Raw genomic sequence first — 16,570 nt, 5'->3', positions numbered from 1 at the left:
GGATTTTAAAGGAATAGCTATTTATTATTTATCCCCTCCCCTCCAAGAACATGAGACAAAGAGTGTCAGCACTTAAATTGGAATGTCAGGTAGAATGTATTTCAAAATAATATACATTAAAAATAATAATTCTGAAATGCTCACCGTAAGCTCATATTTATTGGCATATAATGCTGAGCCACCAAAACTGTAGCTTCATTTTCTTTTCTCTATCTCGGGTTACTAATGAGGTCCTTGTTAGTTTAGGATTTCGTGTTTACTTCACAGAATGCAGGGATATTTGTGAATAGGATAATAATGGGAACAATAACAAAAGTAACAGAATATTTTACCTTTCCAGAAACTTAGAGCACTTGAATTATAGGGTGTTACCAGTGATTTACATGGGAGGAATTCATCCCTTGAATACTCTTCCTGCTTGCAGACAACAGACAGACAAATGAATGTTCCCATTTATTTGTTTTAAAATTTTACCTGCAAATGGGTGTAGAACTAGGTACTACTCCAGGGTTGCATTCCTGGAAGATGTGGTTGCACAGCAAAGCTTCGGCAGCTGGCCGGCAGAATGGGCTCACTGCCTTCAGTTCATTCCAGGCCGTGTGGACCAGTAGTTCTTGGGCCTCCTCAGGATCTGCGTAGGAGTTGTTGAAGAAAACAAGAGCATCTTTTGCCAGGACAGCATTACACACTTCCCCTCTGTACTGGGCACAGTAGCCTTTGTTCTCTTTCTGTGATTTGCTGAAAGAGGCAATGAACAATGTTCCCCATCATATGCTATTCACATTTGGTGTGATACCTTTTTTTCCCCCTGTTTCCATGGAAACAGGAGAAGACTGTACTAGCCAGTTCATCAAAATATTCCATCTGAATACTGTTTTCATTTCTAGCTGTCATTATGTCAACTCAAGAGGGCTATTACAAGAATCAAATGAGATAATGGATGTGGAAAGTTTTAGGAACTATCGGAGATAATAGATTTGAGCTTTCTAAAATTATTTATATTATAAATAGAATTTAACTAGTCTTGGTTAAGCTGCCTCTCGTGCATCTTACAAATGAATTGATTTAAGCAAATAAAATAATTCTGAAAAATATACTCTTCATGATGATTATCAAATGCTTAAGCTTAATAATCACTCTAATCCAGCTTTACGAACATAGTTTCAAATTCTCTCACTTGCACATCTTCCCAGCATTCCATTAAAGAATAAAAAGCAAGCCACACAGGGAGGGGAAAGCATGGAAAGCCACATAGGGAGAGGAAAGCTCTCAGAGGAGCTAAGGTGCATCTTCGGCTTCATTATTTCCTCATCACATGTCTTGGGGAAATTTGTCCGCTCACTTAGAGGGCCAATGCCCTGATCTGTGGAGTGATATAAGTAATTATCTTGACCTCATATTACTGTGTGTTAATGGATAGCATATGTGGAAAAACTGTAAATTCTATAGTGCTAACACAAAAATAAGATTGAAAGCTTATCTGTTATAGTAACTAAAGATGCCAATAGAGAGAATGGGAAGTTTATACTACTGGAACCCTCTCCACATACCCACTGTCTCCTTAGTGGAATGCTGGGAATCATCATAATAACTCCTATACTCACTCGGCAAATATTTACTGAGTGCTTATTATGTGAAGGCACTGTGATGGTCTCAGCATATCCTTATGCGACATTGTTAGCAACGTACAATCAGATCTACATTGTTAGCAATGATAAAAAACTCCTAAGTTGTATTCTCTAAGATTTGTACAACTGCTGGAATTTGGTATTTCCTTATTTTTATACAAAGAACTTTTAAGATAAGAAAATTAAACAAATTGGACTTTGTGGGAAATTTTTAAATTTTTAAGAGGCTCCCTTTGAATTTGAAATATTTGTACTTTAATTCAAAACCATCATTGACTAGTCTTTAAAGCCAATCTATTAAATGAGATACAACTCTTTCAGGTAAATCAGTGAACTTCCAATAAATACTATACTTTAAAACAATGTTTTGTAATATAGGATCTTCCTCCAATTCATATTAGTCCTTTACTAACTAGCCAACATGAATTTTGTTGGATTACTTGTAGTTCATTGGGTATTTAAATAATGAAGTCCCATGAAAACTTGCACCAGGTTAAGGCTGAGAAAACACCCAGAAATAGCTCATGATACAGCCTCTCAGGGAAGGGGTTTATGATAACACTAAGGAAGTTCAAGAGAAGCAAGGATGCCTTGCTTTAAGAAAATGAACAGTAATACCCAATAACCAGACATACCTCAAATTGGTTTATAAAACAGTCCCATATGTTAATATCTTAGTAAAAAGAAAAGATGGATAAAAGCCAATGTGACTTTCCACTTAACAGAAAAAAATTGTATATGTAAAAGTTAAATAGCCCCCCCAGTGTCTTTGAGTTGAGCATTACTCATCCAGGTTCTGCTGGTAACATGGTGACTATTGAATGACCCTGTTCTTTATTTTTCTGTAAGTACTTTCTAGACGAAAATAAATTCATGATATTTCCTTCACTTACACAAGCAAAAAACATTTGTTTAGAAAACATTTGAAACCAAGAAAAAGTACACAAAAGAAAAGTTAATGAAAATAACCTCAGAGATAAGAATTATTGATGGTCAATAATCAATATCTCTCTCTCTGCATTTCTGCTGTCTCTGTTAATAAAAGCCCTAGAAAAATCTTTGGAATAACACCAGTTGGTGTCATAATATTGAGTCCTTATTTATTTTTGATCGTTAGCTACATAATGCAAAAGAAAACATAAACAACAACAAAAAAAGCAAAATAGGTTTTAAATAGCAGTGAAATCTTGGTTGTAATTTTGGGTTTTTCTTCCTACTAGCCTGTGAAAACACTGCATGCTGGGAAAAAAACATAAAATAAAAAATACATGATTCTTTTATATACAGAGATTAACTGTATTCCAGATACAAAGAAAGAGAGAGAGAGAGAGAATGAGAGATGCACCAGTCACAGCTTCGGAGCTTCAGCACCTTCCTTTCCCTTTTCCTCTCTTCTTTTGCAGACCTATGAATCTCCAATTTTATGCAGTGGTCAAATTTTAGAGGCAACACACAGTGGCACATTGGGTCATTTTGTCCCTCAACCTCTTAACTCTCTCACTTGAAAAACATTTAAAAGGAGCTCACAGCAAAAACTGGGGAACAAGGTGAATGCAAAGAATTTCCACTGGTGTCTTCCGCTCTCTTTTCCAAGTGAGGAGACCCGCCCTGTTTGACTGAAGTTGTGTTTCTCTGCTCACGATTCTTGGGACTGCACACGGAACAGCACCAGGAGCAGGTGGTCCTGTTGCTCGTTTGAACAGTGGGGCAGAGGTCACGGGGATCCATTCATAGAATGCTGGTTATTTTGGAATGATCTGCTGGCCTATTTCCAAAAAAGCTAGTTAATAATGCACATGGAGCCAGTCCCTCTCTTGCCTCCTGACAAACGAAACCTGGCTGACTTCTCTTCCTATAGTTTCTTTATTAGAGGCAGAGATGGATATTGATCTCAAATTCCCCCTTCAACTTCCTTTTTACCAGACCACTCTCCTTGGTCAAATGAAATATTTAAAAGATTCTCACTACACCTTTTATTCTATTTCTCTCTGTTTCAACAGGTATGAATCACAGCCAGTAGAATATTTTAAAATACCATCTTGCAGTTTCTGTGATGGAGACCTCTTCTCCCTTTGAACACATAGTGTTTTGTCCAAGTCCGTAGCCAGACAACCAGACAACCAACCAGTTGAAACTAGTCTGGGTTCAGACAACCCTATCACGCCAGTGGAAATGCCACACCTTTTCTCACCCTCCCTAGTGGTGGCACCCCTGATCGCTGCTGGTTTTATCTGAAGTTTTGTTTTCTGCAGTTTCAGTTGCCAGGGGTCACCTGTGGACCAGAAGCAGATGATCCTCTGGCGAATCATCAGAAGGTCAGTAGTAGCCTAACTCTACGTCATGATGCTGTGCCATTCGCCTCACTTCATCTCATCCCACAGGCATATTGTCATCTCACATCATCACAGGAAGGGTTAGTACAGACAATAAGAGATTCTGAGAGAGAGAGCACATTCACACAACTTTTATTACGGTATATTGTTATAATTATTCTATTATGTTATTGTTGTTCATCCCTTACTGTACCTAATTTACAAATTAAACTTATCTTAGGTATGTATATACGTATAGGCAAAAACAGTATATGTATAATAATCTGGTGCTATCCAGGTTTCAGGCATCCACTGGGGGTCCTGGAATGTATTTCCCATGGATAAGAGGGGACTGCTGTATAGACAGATCTTTCCTGATACAGCAACTGCCTGGTTTCCATCCCATTTTGCCAACAAGTGTGATGACAGGGTCCTATGCCATTTCCAATCGCCAAAGCAAACTGGGTTGTTTTTACTCTCTCATGCCCAGTGTCTTAGCGTACGATGCATTCTCCAAGGCCGGGGTCAGCAAATACGAGGTCAGATTCAGCCTGCTGCCTGTTGATATTGTCCATGGGCTAGAATGGTGTTTACATTTTTAAATGATTGAAAAAAATAAGTGAACACTTATGAAACTCAAATTTCAGCATCCATAAGGAAAGTTTCATTGGAACAAAGCCATTTACAATTTCCTATGTCTGCTTTTGCCAAACGCAGAGTTGAGCAGTCGCAACAGGGACTCTACGGCTCCCAAAGCCAAATACATTTAATATCTGGCCCTTCACAAAAAAAGTTTGCCAACCTTGGCTCTAGGTCATAGGTCAAATGTCATTTTTCTGAAATGCTAAACCCAGTGTCCTCAAGCAGAAGGACACGGCATTCTCTGAAAAATACCTCTTATGTTTCTTCTGACTAAAATGAACACCTATTGATTGTGAAAAAACAGTGATGTAAAGACAAAATTAAAAATTTTTTAAACATTTGAAAATTTTAGCCAAACATATAAATACTTTATGTATTTTATATATTTGTACATGTATCTATTATACTCAACATACGCATAAGTATAATATACAGTAATATATAGTATATATACATAGTATATAACTATACATACAGTATAATTAGAATTATCCTGTAAATATACTTTTGTATCCCACAGTTTCTCTTAGAACGATAATAGAAACATTTGCCTATGCCATTATATTTGTCAAAAATGGTTTTTAATCACATCACTTCCCTTATCAGGTAGATACTGACATTGCTCATATATTTTTCTAATAAATATAAGGTCGTTTTGTATTTTGTTGTTCATACACTTATTTCCTTGACATAGATTCCTGAAAGTGGATTCATACAAACAATAGATACAAGGTTTTAAATGAAAATTGTCAAACACTCTCTAGAAAGGTTATACCTATTTCCTTTCTTCCAGCAGTGTTTGAGTGCTTGTGAAAAATGGTATGGAATTTTTCCCTAATTAGCATTTATTTGACCACTACAGAGTTGAAAATTTTTCATTTGCACTTACTTACGTGTGAATGATCTATTTCTGACCTCTGAGCCCTTGGAATTTGTACATGCTTTCCATATTATGTTATCTTGTAATTAATCTTTGTGTGTGTGTGTGTGTGTGTGTGTCCCCTAGAAAAATGTAAATTCCTTGGGGGCAGGGAATATGTACAAACTGTTTTGTTTCTCTACTTTCTAATATCATGCCAAGGATAGAGTGAATAGTTTAAAAATGTATAGGGAGGACAGGAGTGCTGAACAGTGCATGAAGGAAAGATGACACCTCTTCTGTTGGTGGCCTGCATTTTAATTTAACTGTTACCACATTTGTGTCACATATGCCTTCAGGGGATAATCAGATCATCGCTGCTGAGCCCTTAAGGGTTAGAACTCTGTGACTTGGGACTATGTTAAGTAAGTGAATGCATTAAAACTATGTGAACTGCGAAAAGATTAAGAACTAGGCACATTTTCTTATGCATTGAATTATTTCATTCCATGGAGTTAGAATCAATGCGTGGGGTTCTAGGTCCTGCTCAGTTACTGTGCCGTGGGTCAGTGTAGTAGTTCCCAATCTAAGTTCTTAAGTCTGTCTACCTGAGATCAAATTGAAGCTTTGTAGTTTGCTAGTCATGTGGCAGATGTTCCTCCTACAGAAAAAAATATGGATAATAATCATTCTTCCCCCATAAAGTCACTGAAGTTAATATGAGAAAAGTGGTGATTATAAATGTACCAGAAAACTTAGCTGCTGTTATCATTATTACTATTGTTAATTATCCATTCTGAATCTGTTTCATTATTTGTAATATAAGATAAAAATAGTTATCAAAATTCATAGTTTTTATGAAAGTCAATTTTGCTGCAAATAAAACACTAGAAATTGTAAAATGCTGTATTACAGGTGATACTTACATACAGGATAAAGCTATGAGGGAGAATTTGGGAGTCAGTTCTGAGTTCCATTTCCAAGCCTATCATTAACTAGCTGTATAAGTCACTGGAACTCCTCAGTTCAAAGAAACTCTTGGTTTCTTTTCTGTACAATAGGGATATTAATAATACCTATTTCATAGGAATGTCCCAAGGATAAGTATAAATAACGTATGTAAAGCTCTCAGTACAGTGGCTGAGATACCATAAGTATTCACCAGATGTTGCTTATCTTCATCTTCATCATCATCATCTTATAACCGTTGGGTTTCTAGATCCTCAACTAGTAAGAGGGTTTGAAATTAGTTTCTGAAAGATTACAGTGCTCAGCAAACAGACAATAAACAGAATGTCAAAAACAAACAACAAAATAAAACATTGATAGAATAACAGTATCTTACCTCCATTCTATTAACAGGAAAGGAAGTTCCCACAGGAAAACACATTAAAAAGGAAAAGAAACAGTTAGTACATTTTTCATCTTATGTTTTGCAAGCTTTGATACCTATAATCTCTAAAAGAAAAGTTCTGAAAAGCTCTCTCCTTCTGCTAGGAGGCCAGAATTTGCATGAACAGGCAGCCTTAGAGGAGATGAAGAAAATATTGAGGGTCTCCAGGAACTGAAATCTTTTCAAGCTGAGGTAACCATGGGCATCATCAGCCCAGGCAATGTTTTAGCTCCGAATTTCCCTCTGTTGGTCACCATGTGGCTTTGCATCAAGAAGGCAAGATGTGGAGGTTAGCAGGAGAGGTGAGATGTGGGAGGGCTGGAGGAGAGAGCAGCGAGTTGAACAGTCCCTCAGACCCACTGGCTTCACAGCCTTGTGACCTGTGGGGCGGCACAGGGTCCTGTGCTCAGAAGGGCCCTGGGCTTAGTTTACTGAGTGGCTGTCACCATCTTGAAATGCTCAATAGTAACAAGGGTCTCTGTAAATTTTTGCACTGGATTACGCCCCCAGAGGTGAAATCTCAGGGCACTGCGGGAACCACGCCTCTCAGTGAGTTATGGGGCTCCCAGCGTGCATGGTCCCGACTTGGACTCTCCCAAGGCACGAGGGTCCTTGGGAGGCTGTAATGTGACCAACATTTCTGAATGATTCCATCTTTTTTATATAGCAAATGTAAAACCCCACACTCTTTACCAAGCACTGTGTGGTTTACTTCCTCCTGTCCCCCCAGCTCCCATCATTAAAGTGAGAAGTAAAACCTAGGCTTTGTCTCAAACCGATTTACCTTACGCAAATTGCTCTCACTACCACGTTCTAACTCCCACTGAAGGTTTTAGATCCATTTGGGTGTTACTCTCTTGACATTTTAAGGGTTCTATAATGAATTACTCCTAGAAGTCAATCTGTTTGAAAAACCTCATAAACTCAGGGTACAAATTTAAAATCCTTTTCTTTTACATCTGTGGGTGTGTGACTATGAGGCTTTTGTAACCTTGAGCATGTGGCTTTTTTGTCTTTGTGGACTTCTTGTTCCGTGAGCCTGAAAGATGAGGCTTAGAAACCAACCTACAGCAGGCACCTGCATGGCCCGAACCTCGTGGCACTTCCTCCGCTGTGCAGAGAGGACAGACAGAAAGTGACAGCAGGAAAGTCTTCCAGAGAACGTGGTATATAATTTGGAGGGTAAAAGCAGATTCTAATAGCAGCTGAGCAGGAAAATCTGTTGAAATGTGAGGAGCCCAAGGTTACATATATGAAAGAACCTTCAATTTGAGATAGAAAAGGGAGATTCAATCCCATGGAGATGCGCTAGTGTCAAAGAGAATCCAGCCGTAGTCCTTGGCAGGAGATGGTAACACAGGTTTCTGTCTCAGGGACAAGTAAGGAAAGGAGAATGAGATCAAGTTAAAGATGCTTGGTTGTCTCAGGAATATTGAGAGAATCAGACGGTGCTCTCATTCATTAGGCTTCCATGTGTTTCTTACAGAAATGTTTCCAGTCACGTTTTCTTTTTAGAGGAGGGTAGGTAGCCAGGAAGGGGTCCAAGAACTTTGCAATTATAAGCAAGTACTTTTATCTTGAAACTGGAATTTTTAAAGTTCCAGAAATTCCCAACAACCATCAATATGGGTAGTACCTATAAAATTATCTGGAAAATGTCTTTCTATGTCAGTAAAAGTGGCTCTGTGCTGAAACATATAGAGACCCTAATATGAGAAAGCTGCCTGGTTGAAAAAGGTTGTTTGCCTCTTACACCTGAGTGCAGAACAGGCTGGTAAAAAGTTAGTGTGGCTACTGGCTGTTACTCATTTATTCTTTTCCCTCTTATTAAAAACAAAACAAACACCCTCAATCAGTTTGAAACCAGATAAAGCCACCATGAAATGGCAAGGGACAGTGTCTGTTTTGTTGAAAAGAACACTCTCTACCTTACGTGGCTGAGTGGTACCACCACTGAGTAAAGGGGGTCGTGTGCACCTGCTACATACCCACATGGCTCATAACTGGGAAGAACAGTGAGCAGACGTGGGAGTGTGACCATCATCCATGAGCGAGAGCATGAAGCACGGTAGTACCTTCAATCAGCTACATCAGTTATGAAATATAATTCAAAGTTTTATGGGTTTTTTTTTTAGTAGTGTGAAATACCAACCCTTAAAATATGCAAAATAAAAATACGTGCTCTATCTGGGGGGTGGGGAACTCCAGTACCACCACATCAGATTTCTCCCTACTGCTCATTTTGGGTTATGCTATATATATGTATTTGAGTTTTAGCTTTAGTGATCAGAAGTCCCAGACCTTGAGGTCAATCCAGAGAAGGTACATTGCACTATGGGGGGATGTTGGTAGAATGACAGTGGCTTAAGTTAGAGGAGGGATGTGCAACAGACTCATTCCTGTCCCCTCAGACTGGATAAGCATAGACAGAACTTTAGACCCTAGTTTCTCATGAAGGACCTACTAATGCCACTGAGAACGGGAAATACAAACATGTATTTTCTCTACTGAATCCTTCTATTTTTTTCCCCATCTTTTTTGAGATATAATTGACATAAAACATTGTACAAGTTTAAGGTGTAAGACACATGGATTTGCTACAGTTATATAATGCAAAATGATTAGCACCATAACATTAGCTGATACATCCATCATGTCACATTATTACCACCTCTTTTTTGTGGTGAGAACATTTAAGATCTATTCTCTTAGCAACTTACAAGTATGTAATAGAGTATTATTGACTATAATCACTGTGATGTATATTAGATCCCCAGAACTTCTTCATCGTAAAATGGAAGTTTGACCTTTGCCTAACATCTCTTCATTTACCCTGCCCTCCACCCCTGGTAACCACCACTGAGTTAGACCTTTTCAGATTCCACATACAAGTGATAGAATACAGTATTTGTCTTTGTCTGACTTACTCCACTTAAAACAGTGTCTTCAAGTTTCATCCATGTTGTTGCAAATGGTTCAATTTCCTTCTTTATCATGGCCAAATAGTATTCTGGTTTGTGTACACACAGACACATACACACTACATCTTCTTTATCCATTAGTCTATTGATAGAGACTTAGGTTGTGTCCATATCTTGGCTATTGTGAATAATACTGCAGTAAACACCAGGGTGTAGATATCTCTTCCATATCCTGTTTTCATTTCCTTTGGATTTGTAACCAGAAGTGGGATTGATAGATTGTATGGTAGTGCTATTTTTAATTTCTTGAGGTACTTCCGTACTAGCTTCCCTAGTAGCTGAACCAATTCACATTCCCACCAATAAGACACAAGGGTTCCCTTTTCTCCATATCTTCACCAATACTTGTCTTTTTGATGATAGTTATTCTGACAGGTATGAGGTGATATCTCATTGTGGTTTTGATTTGCAGTCACCTGATGATGCGTACCTTTTTATGTACCTGTTGACCATTTGTATGTATTCTTTGGAAATATGTTTATTCAGGTCCTTTGCCCATTTTGTAACTGGATTGTTTTTTGTTTTTGTTTTTTTTCTAATGAGTTGTATGAGTTCCTTGTATATTTTGGATATTAACCCCTTATCAGGATATGATTTGCAAATATTTTCTTGCATTCCATTGGTTACCTTTTCATTTTATTAATGATTTCCTTTGCCGTGCAGAAGCTTTTTTGTTTGATGTAGTCCCACTTGTTTTTTTGTCATTGTTGTTGTTATCGCTGTTGTTTTTATTTCTAGTGCTTGTGTTTTTAGTGTTATATTTAAAAAAAAAAATCATCAAGTCAAGGAGCTTATTGCCTCTGTTTTCTTCTAGAAGTTTGGTTTCAGGTATTATCACCAAATCTTTAATCCATCTCAAGTTACTTTCTGTGAGTAATGTAACATGAGTGTCTAGTTTTATTCTTTTGCATGTATTATCCAGTTTTCTCAACACCATTTATTGAAGAGACTGTCCTTTACCATTGTATGTTCTTGGCCCCTTTGTTATAAATTAATTGACCATGTATGTATGTGTTTATTTCTGAGCTTCTGACTCAGTTCCATTGGTTTATGTGTTTGTTTTTATGCTAATTCCATACTTTTTTTTATTACTAAAGCTTTGAAATATAGTTTGAAATAAGGAAGTGTGATGCCCCAGCCTTGTTCTTTTTTCTCAGGATTCCTTTGGCTATTTGGGATCTTTTGTGGTTCCATACAAATTTTAGGATTATTCTGTTTCTGTGAAAATGCCATGGGAATTTTTATAGGGATCACCTTGAATCTGTAGATTGCTTTGGGTGGTATGAACATTTTAACAATATTAATTCTTCGAATCCATGAACACAGGATTTTTCTCATTGCTTGTGTTTTCTTCAATTTCTTTCATCAAAGTCTTACAGTCTTCTCTGTAGAGATCTCTCACTTCTATTGCTAAATTCATTCCTAAGTATTTTATTGTTTTGGATGCTGCTGCAAATGGGATGGTTTTCTTCATTTCTTGTTCAGATGTTTTGTTGTTAGTGGATAAAAGCACAACTGATTTCTGCATGTTGATTTTATATGCTGTGATTTTACTGAATTTGTTAATTAGTTTGAACATTATTTTTGGTGAAGTCAAGGATTTTCTATATAGAAGATCATGTCATCTGTAAAGACAGCATCTTCATTTCCAGTTTAGATGCCTCATTTCTTTTGATTGCCTTATTGCTCTGGCTAGGACTTCTAGTATTATATTGAATAGGAATGCTGAAAGTGGGCACCCTTGTCTTGTTCCTTAACTTTGAGGAAATACTATCAACTTCTCATGGTTAAGTATGATATTGGCTATGGATCTGTCATATATGGCCCTTACTGTGTTGAAGTATGTTTCTTCTTTACCCAATTTATTGAGCATTTTTATCACAAAAGGATATTATAATTTTCAAATGTTTTTATGCATCTTTTGGGATGATCATATGATTTTTAGCTTTCATTCTACTAGTGTGGTATATCACGTTTATTGGTTAACATATGTTGAACCATCCTTGCATCCCAGGGATAAATCCCACTTGATCATGATGTATGCTCCTTTTAATGTCCCGTTGAATTTGGTTTGCCAATATTTTGTTGAGAATTTTTGCATCTAAATTATCAGAGAAAGTGGTCTTTAGTTCTCTTAAAGTGACCTTATCTGGCTTTGGTATTAGGGTAATTTTGGCCTTGTAAAATGTGTCCTCTTCTGGCTTTGGGGGAGTTCCCTCCTGTTCAATTTTTGGAAGAGTATGAGAAGGATTGGTATTAATTCTTCTTTAAATGTTTGGTAGAATTAATACCTATGTCTATTTAGATGGCCTCTGGTTCTTCCAGGACTGTGCTCATTATAGGGAACATAGACTGTCTTCTGGACTCTGTCACAGGGCATAGTGTTCTGATGACAAAGAGATGTCATCTTGCCAAATACCCAGCATCCTGGTGAGTTTAAATTGCAATTTGAGTCTTCCAAGGTTGTGACTGGAGGGGAAATGGCAGTTTCCTGGTTCATAGGGAGAGGTTCCAAAAGTTTCTTTGACTTCTTTTGATGACTAACAGCAAATGTAAATAAGTCAGAAAGAAGTATATCATATTTCTCAAACAATGCATAATGATTTGGGTATACACATGGAAGAGTTTTGGGAAAATGAAGGCTGATCTTTATTTTTTGTTGTCCTTCAAATACTAGAAATATCATTAGACATAATCCTAAACAGTAGGCCATATTTTTCCACGTCTGGTTTTCCTGCTGGGATGAGTAAATAAACCGATGGAGTAAAAGCTTCAAAGTGAAACACAGAATGTGACAAAGGGGCCTGTTGACTGCAGAACCCTAGGGGACCCTGGGAGTGGTTGAAATGAGAGAAAGGAGAATTTGGGGTAAGGAAGCACTGCCAGAATGTCAAGGTGAGGCACCTTATCTGACTCAAAGCTCTGGACCCCCGGCCAGTCCCATCGGAGGCCAAAGAAGAAAGCAGCTGAAAGAGGAAAGGAAGAAGGCAAATGCCACCTCTGAGTTCTGGGAAAGCTGGGGAGCATAAGACCGTGCTTCTTTGAAATGGTTCTGAAATAAAGTGGCTTCATAGACCTCTTTTTCACCCAAGTGGTCTTACTTCCCTGGAGTATTGGTTCAGGGAGCATCCCAGTGTCAGGAGGTTTCCTCAGTGATAGAAGAGGGACCTATATGAGGCAGGCAGCAGGTTTAACTGAAAAGAACAGGTCACAGAGAGAAAGAGAATATGGTAGGTGTTTCAGGGGGTTCAGAGGTCTTATTCCATTGCACTCCCAAGATACCCTGATTAAATCTGCCTGGGGAGGTGCTAGATAAAGCAGGGAGTTCAAGTCTCATAGTCAGTGAGACCCAGCAGGAAAAACTTCTCAGGGGAGGAACAAAAGCGTCTTGCAGCTTTTTATAAATTAGCTTCTTGGGGGAGTCCCTCTTTGCTCATCTTAGTAACTTTCTTACATGTGCAGAAGGAGTCACATTTATTGGTTCAAATGCAGGACCTAATACTTGCAAAACATGCTTTGCCAGGCCCACTGGCTAAAGTCAGTTATTGCTGGTTCCAGTCTGCACGACCATTGCCCCACTGAGGCCACTGCCTTTTGTTTGCATTCAACTCTGCTGCTGCAAAAGATTTCAAACTCTCTCTGCCTCTACATGCCAATCCATGTATTGCTCCCACCATCCCTTTCCCCTGCAAATTCTATTGCTGTTTTTCCCAGGTCACCACTACGGTTGCTCTCATCTTCAGTCCATTCTCAACACTGATGTCTAAGACCACTTCTCCCTGCATCCTGGGGCATTACCTTTCTATGCTGCCTGTCCACACCTTAAGGCTTTTCTTTTTAAGCCCATAAGATACCATTACTTTTTTGAGGACTAGAGCTTCCTCTGTTGGTATATCCTATTTAGTAATGGAGTTGAATCTGGTTGTCATTTGGCCTAGGCCAGGGATGGTGTGTGATGTTGCTGTATACAGTATGGTGGCAGTTTGTTCTGTAGTCCTTTCAATGTCGTAGAAGTCATCTCTGAGCAAGGAATCAGCCTTTGTGTGGGATAGGTATATCTATTTGATTAGGTTCTCCTCTTCATTGGCTGTAGCACTGCCTTCACACCCATTTTTAACTTATGATGGTAGGCTCTGAACACTAAAGGGGTGTCCCTAACAAGCCCCTCCAGCTTGGTATGTTGTGGAAGGGAGGAAGGTAGGGGAATAAAGATTTCAGATACTCATTTTATAGATTCCTGAGATGTATTGATAAATTAAAGAAAAAGCCAAAAACAGAGGGAATTTTCCTACTTATCTGGGACTCTGGAAGCAGAGAACCTTACAGGGTAAACCTTACAGGGGTCCCTCACCCTCAGCTAGGGTGGCCACATTAGTGTAAAAATGGTAGCGCGACCTGGTAGGCTAGACAGCAGAACTGAGTTAGCAGGTCTGAATGACTCTTGGATTTGTATAACATGAAAGTGATCCAGAAATTGCTTCAGGCCCCATGAAGGATGAGGAAGGAGCTGAGTTGGAATCTAGCAGGCCTGCCACAGTGGGGAGAGACAGGGTGATCTCACTGCAGAGGTTGCAGAGAAGACTCTAGGGAGGAGCTTGATGAAGGATTTGACTGAGATGTAGGCGGCTGTGCTGGAGCCTCGAAAGGGCTGAGCCGGCCAGGGAGGTCCTCGGGGTCCTAACTGAGCCAAGAGATGAGATCACAAGACGTCCAGCTGCAAACTTCACCAGAGATCTGGGGGTTCCAGGGGACACCACTGCATGAATCTAAGTCCCTTTCTCCTGGCCATCTAGGGGAGAGACAGAGGGAGCATGGGGACAAAGAGTCCTGGCAAGGATCTGATCTTTAAATGACTCATTACCTGAAATAACTCTCTTAAGTGAGTGACATTTATTTTTCTCTTCTGCCTAGTGGAGTTGTAGGTTAAGCTAGATTATATCATTTTATTTTCTTGGATTTGAGTATTTGTATTTAAATGTTTCTCTCTGCACACACACATTATATAAATTTGTCTATCGACCATCTATAGATTATATAAATATATATTTTTCAACATTGTGCTGATCAAAAAAACATAAGATAGTAAGACTAGAATAATTCCAAGTAATTCAGTGATATCACAAGTTTTAATTATTATCTTTTGGACCTTCTCATGTTCTTATGTTTTGTTATTGTTTGTCCTAAACACCTTCCTCAAAAACTCTTCCTTCTACCATATTGCCACATTCAAGCACTTCCAAATCTTATCATTTCTATTCTGATAGGTCCCAGGCAGCTCTCTTTTACTCTCTGTACCAATTGCTATTGTTTCTCAGACTCCTGGAATAGCTTCCTAACTGCATGCTATGCCTCCCGATCTTTTGACACCTAACCTCTGTTAGGTTTGATAAAGTATATATCTGGCCGTATTACTTGTTTCCTTTAAAATAATTAAATGACTTCCCACTGATTGGAAAATACATTCAGCCTACTCAGATTCTTAATAATATGGCTAGCGCACACGTTTCAAACCTTCCTTCCCATTCTCCACCTTACTCCCAGTCTCCTTTACTTCCACCTCTTCATCTCATACTCACATCTCCTGTTTAAATGGTACCTCTTTCCCAAAGATTCCCTTCAATCCCCCCTCCCTTGTCCTGCTATTGTACTTTATGCTACTGCAACAGAACATAGTCCGTGCTATAATTTCCATAGCTGACCGACTTCTTTCTAGAGTGAGAATCCCTGGAATACAGGATCTCCACCATTAATGATCTCATCTGTTAATTAAGTTTGAGTCCTTCACTCAACCTAACACTTGGCCTGAATCCAGTGTATTTAATAAATGGATATAAGAGTGCTTTACAAACGGAAAAGGGCAATGCAAATATAGTCATTTTATTATTGTTTGTTAAATTGAGTTGAATTCATTTTTAGGAATTCTCACCATTCTCTGGGAGAAATGATTTCCAATTTATGGAAATTCTGGAATAATGGATATGAATTATGTCTTAAGATATGATAAGCATATATATTCCTGGAGGAGAAGACAGAAGGGATCCTTTGTTCTGGAATCTTCTCTTTCCTTAATGGGCCTGCCTCAGAGGGCCAGCCTTGTCCAGTGCTCCCTCTATATTTCTCTGTGGACTCCATTCATCTCATGTTAAGTCATAAACATCTCCCCATCCAGGAAGATCAAAGAAGTAGCGCTGTAATAAGAAGCAGCAGCTCTGGGGAGCTGGCCCTCAGTATAAGCTCCACCAGCACTTGCCTTACATGAGAGGCCAAGCATCTCTCTGCTGACCCTTGGGCAGTAGGCAAGCTATGAATATAACAGATCTGGCATTTCCTGATGTGGGGATTAGTGCCATCTCCAAGAATTCCACAAATGTTCTCAGGAGCCATTGGGATATTTCCATTTTAAAAATAAACCTTTATAACTCAACACAAATATCCTAGAAATCCATGTGTCAGCCTTTTTCCTTGAAAACACTTGTATGTCCTGATATCACTTTCCTTCAGGAAACAGGAAAGGGACACCCCACAAGTGGATCACATCCTTGTAAGTAAAAATGCCCTCAGTAAGTAGCCGTGTAGAAATAGGCACAGCCATGTGGATATCTGCTCACTTACTGTGTGAGAGCTTTGGAAAGTTTGAACAACCCTGAGAAAGAAAGAAAAAGGAGGGAAAACAGAAAAGAAAGAAAGTGGAAGAACCAGAAAGAAAGGAAGGGGGCAGGGAGGGAGGGAGGAAAGGAAAGGAGAGAGAGAAATGA

At 38.8% G+C, this 16,570-nt stretch overlaps 1 protein-coding gene across 2 annotated transcripts in view; it reads right to left on the bottom strand.

The window, feature by feature from the left end:
- MUSK (muscle associated receptor tyrosine kinase) overlaps nt 1-16,570 on the bottom strand; it is an 84,234-nt gene that overhangs the window by 16,174 nt on the left and 51,490 nt on the right. For both annotated transcript variants that reach the window (XM_057498916.1, XM_036903356.2), the window contains 2 exons: nt 6,787-6,793; nt 475-738 (listed from right to left, as the gene is read on the bottom strand). In XM_057498916.1, coding sequence (XP_057354899.1) covers nt 475-738; nt 6,787-6,793 — 271 coding nt within the window. The remainder of the gene's footprint in view (nt 1-474; nt 739-6,786; nt 6,794-16,570) is intronic.

Source organism: Manis pentadactyla, chromosome 3 (genome assembly GCF_030020395.1).
Source record: "Manis pentadactyla isolate mManPen7 chromosome 3, mManPen7.hap1, whole genome shotgun sequence".
In the NCBI taxonomy this organism is placed as follows: domain Eukaryota; kingdom Metazoa; phylum Chordata; class Mammalia; order Pholidota; family Manidae; genus Manis; species Manis pentadactyla.
This window is presented reverse-complemented; position numbering and strand designations above follow the sequence as displayed.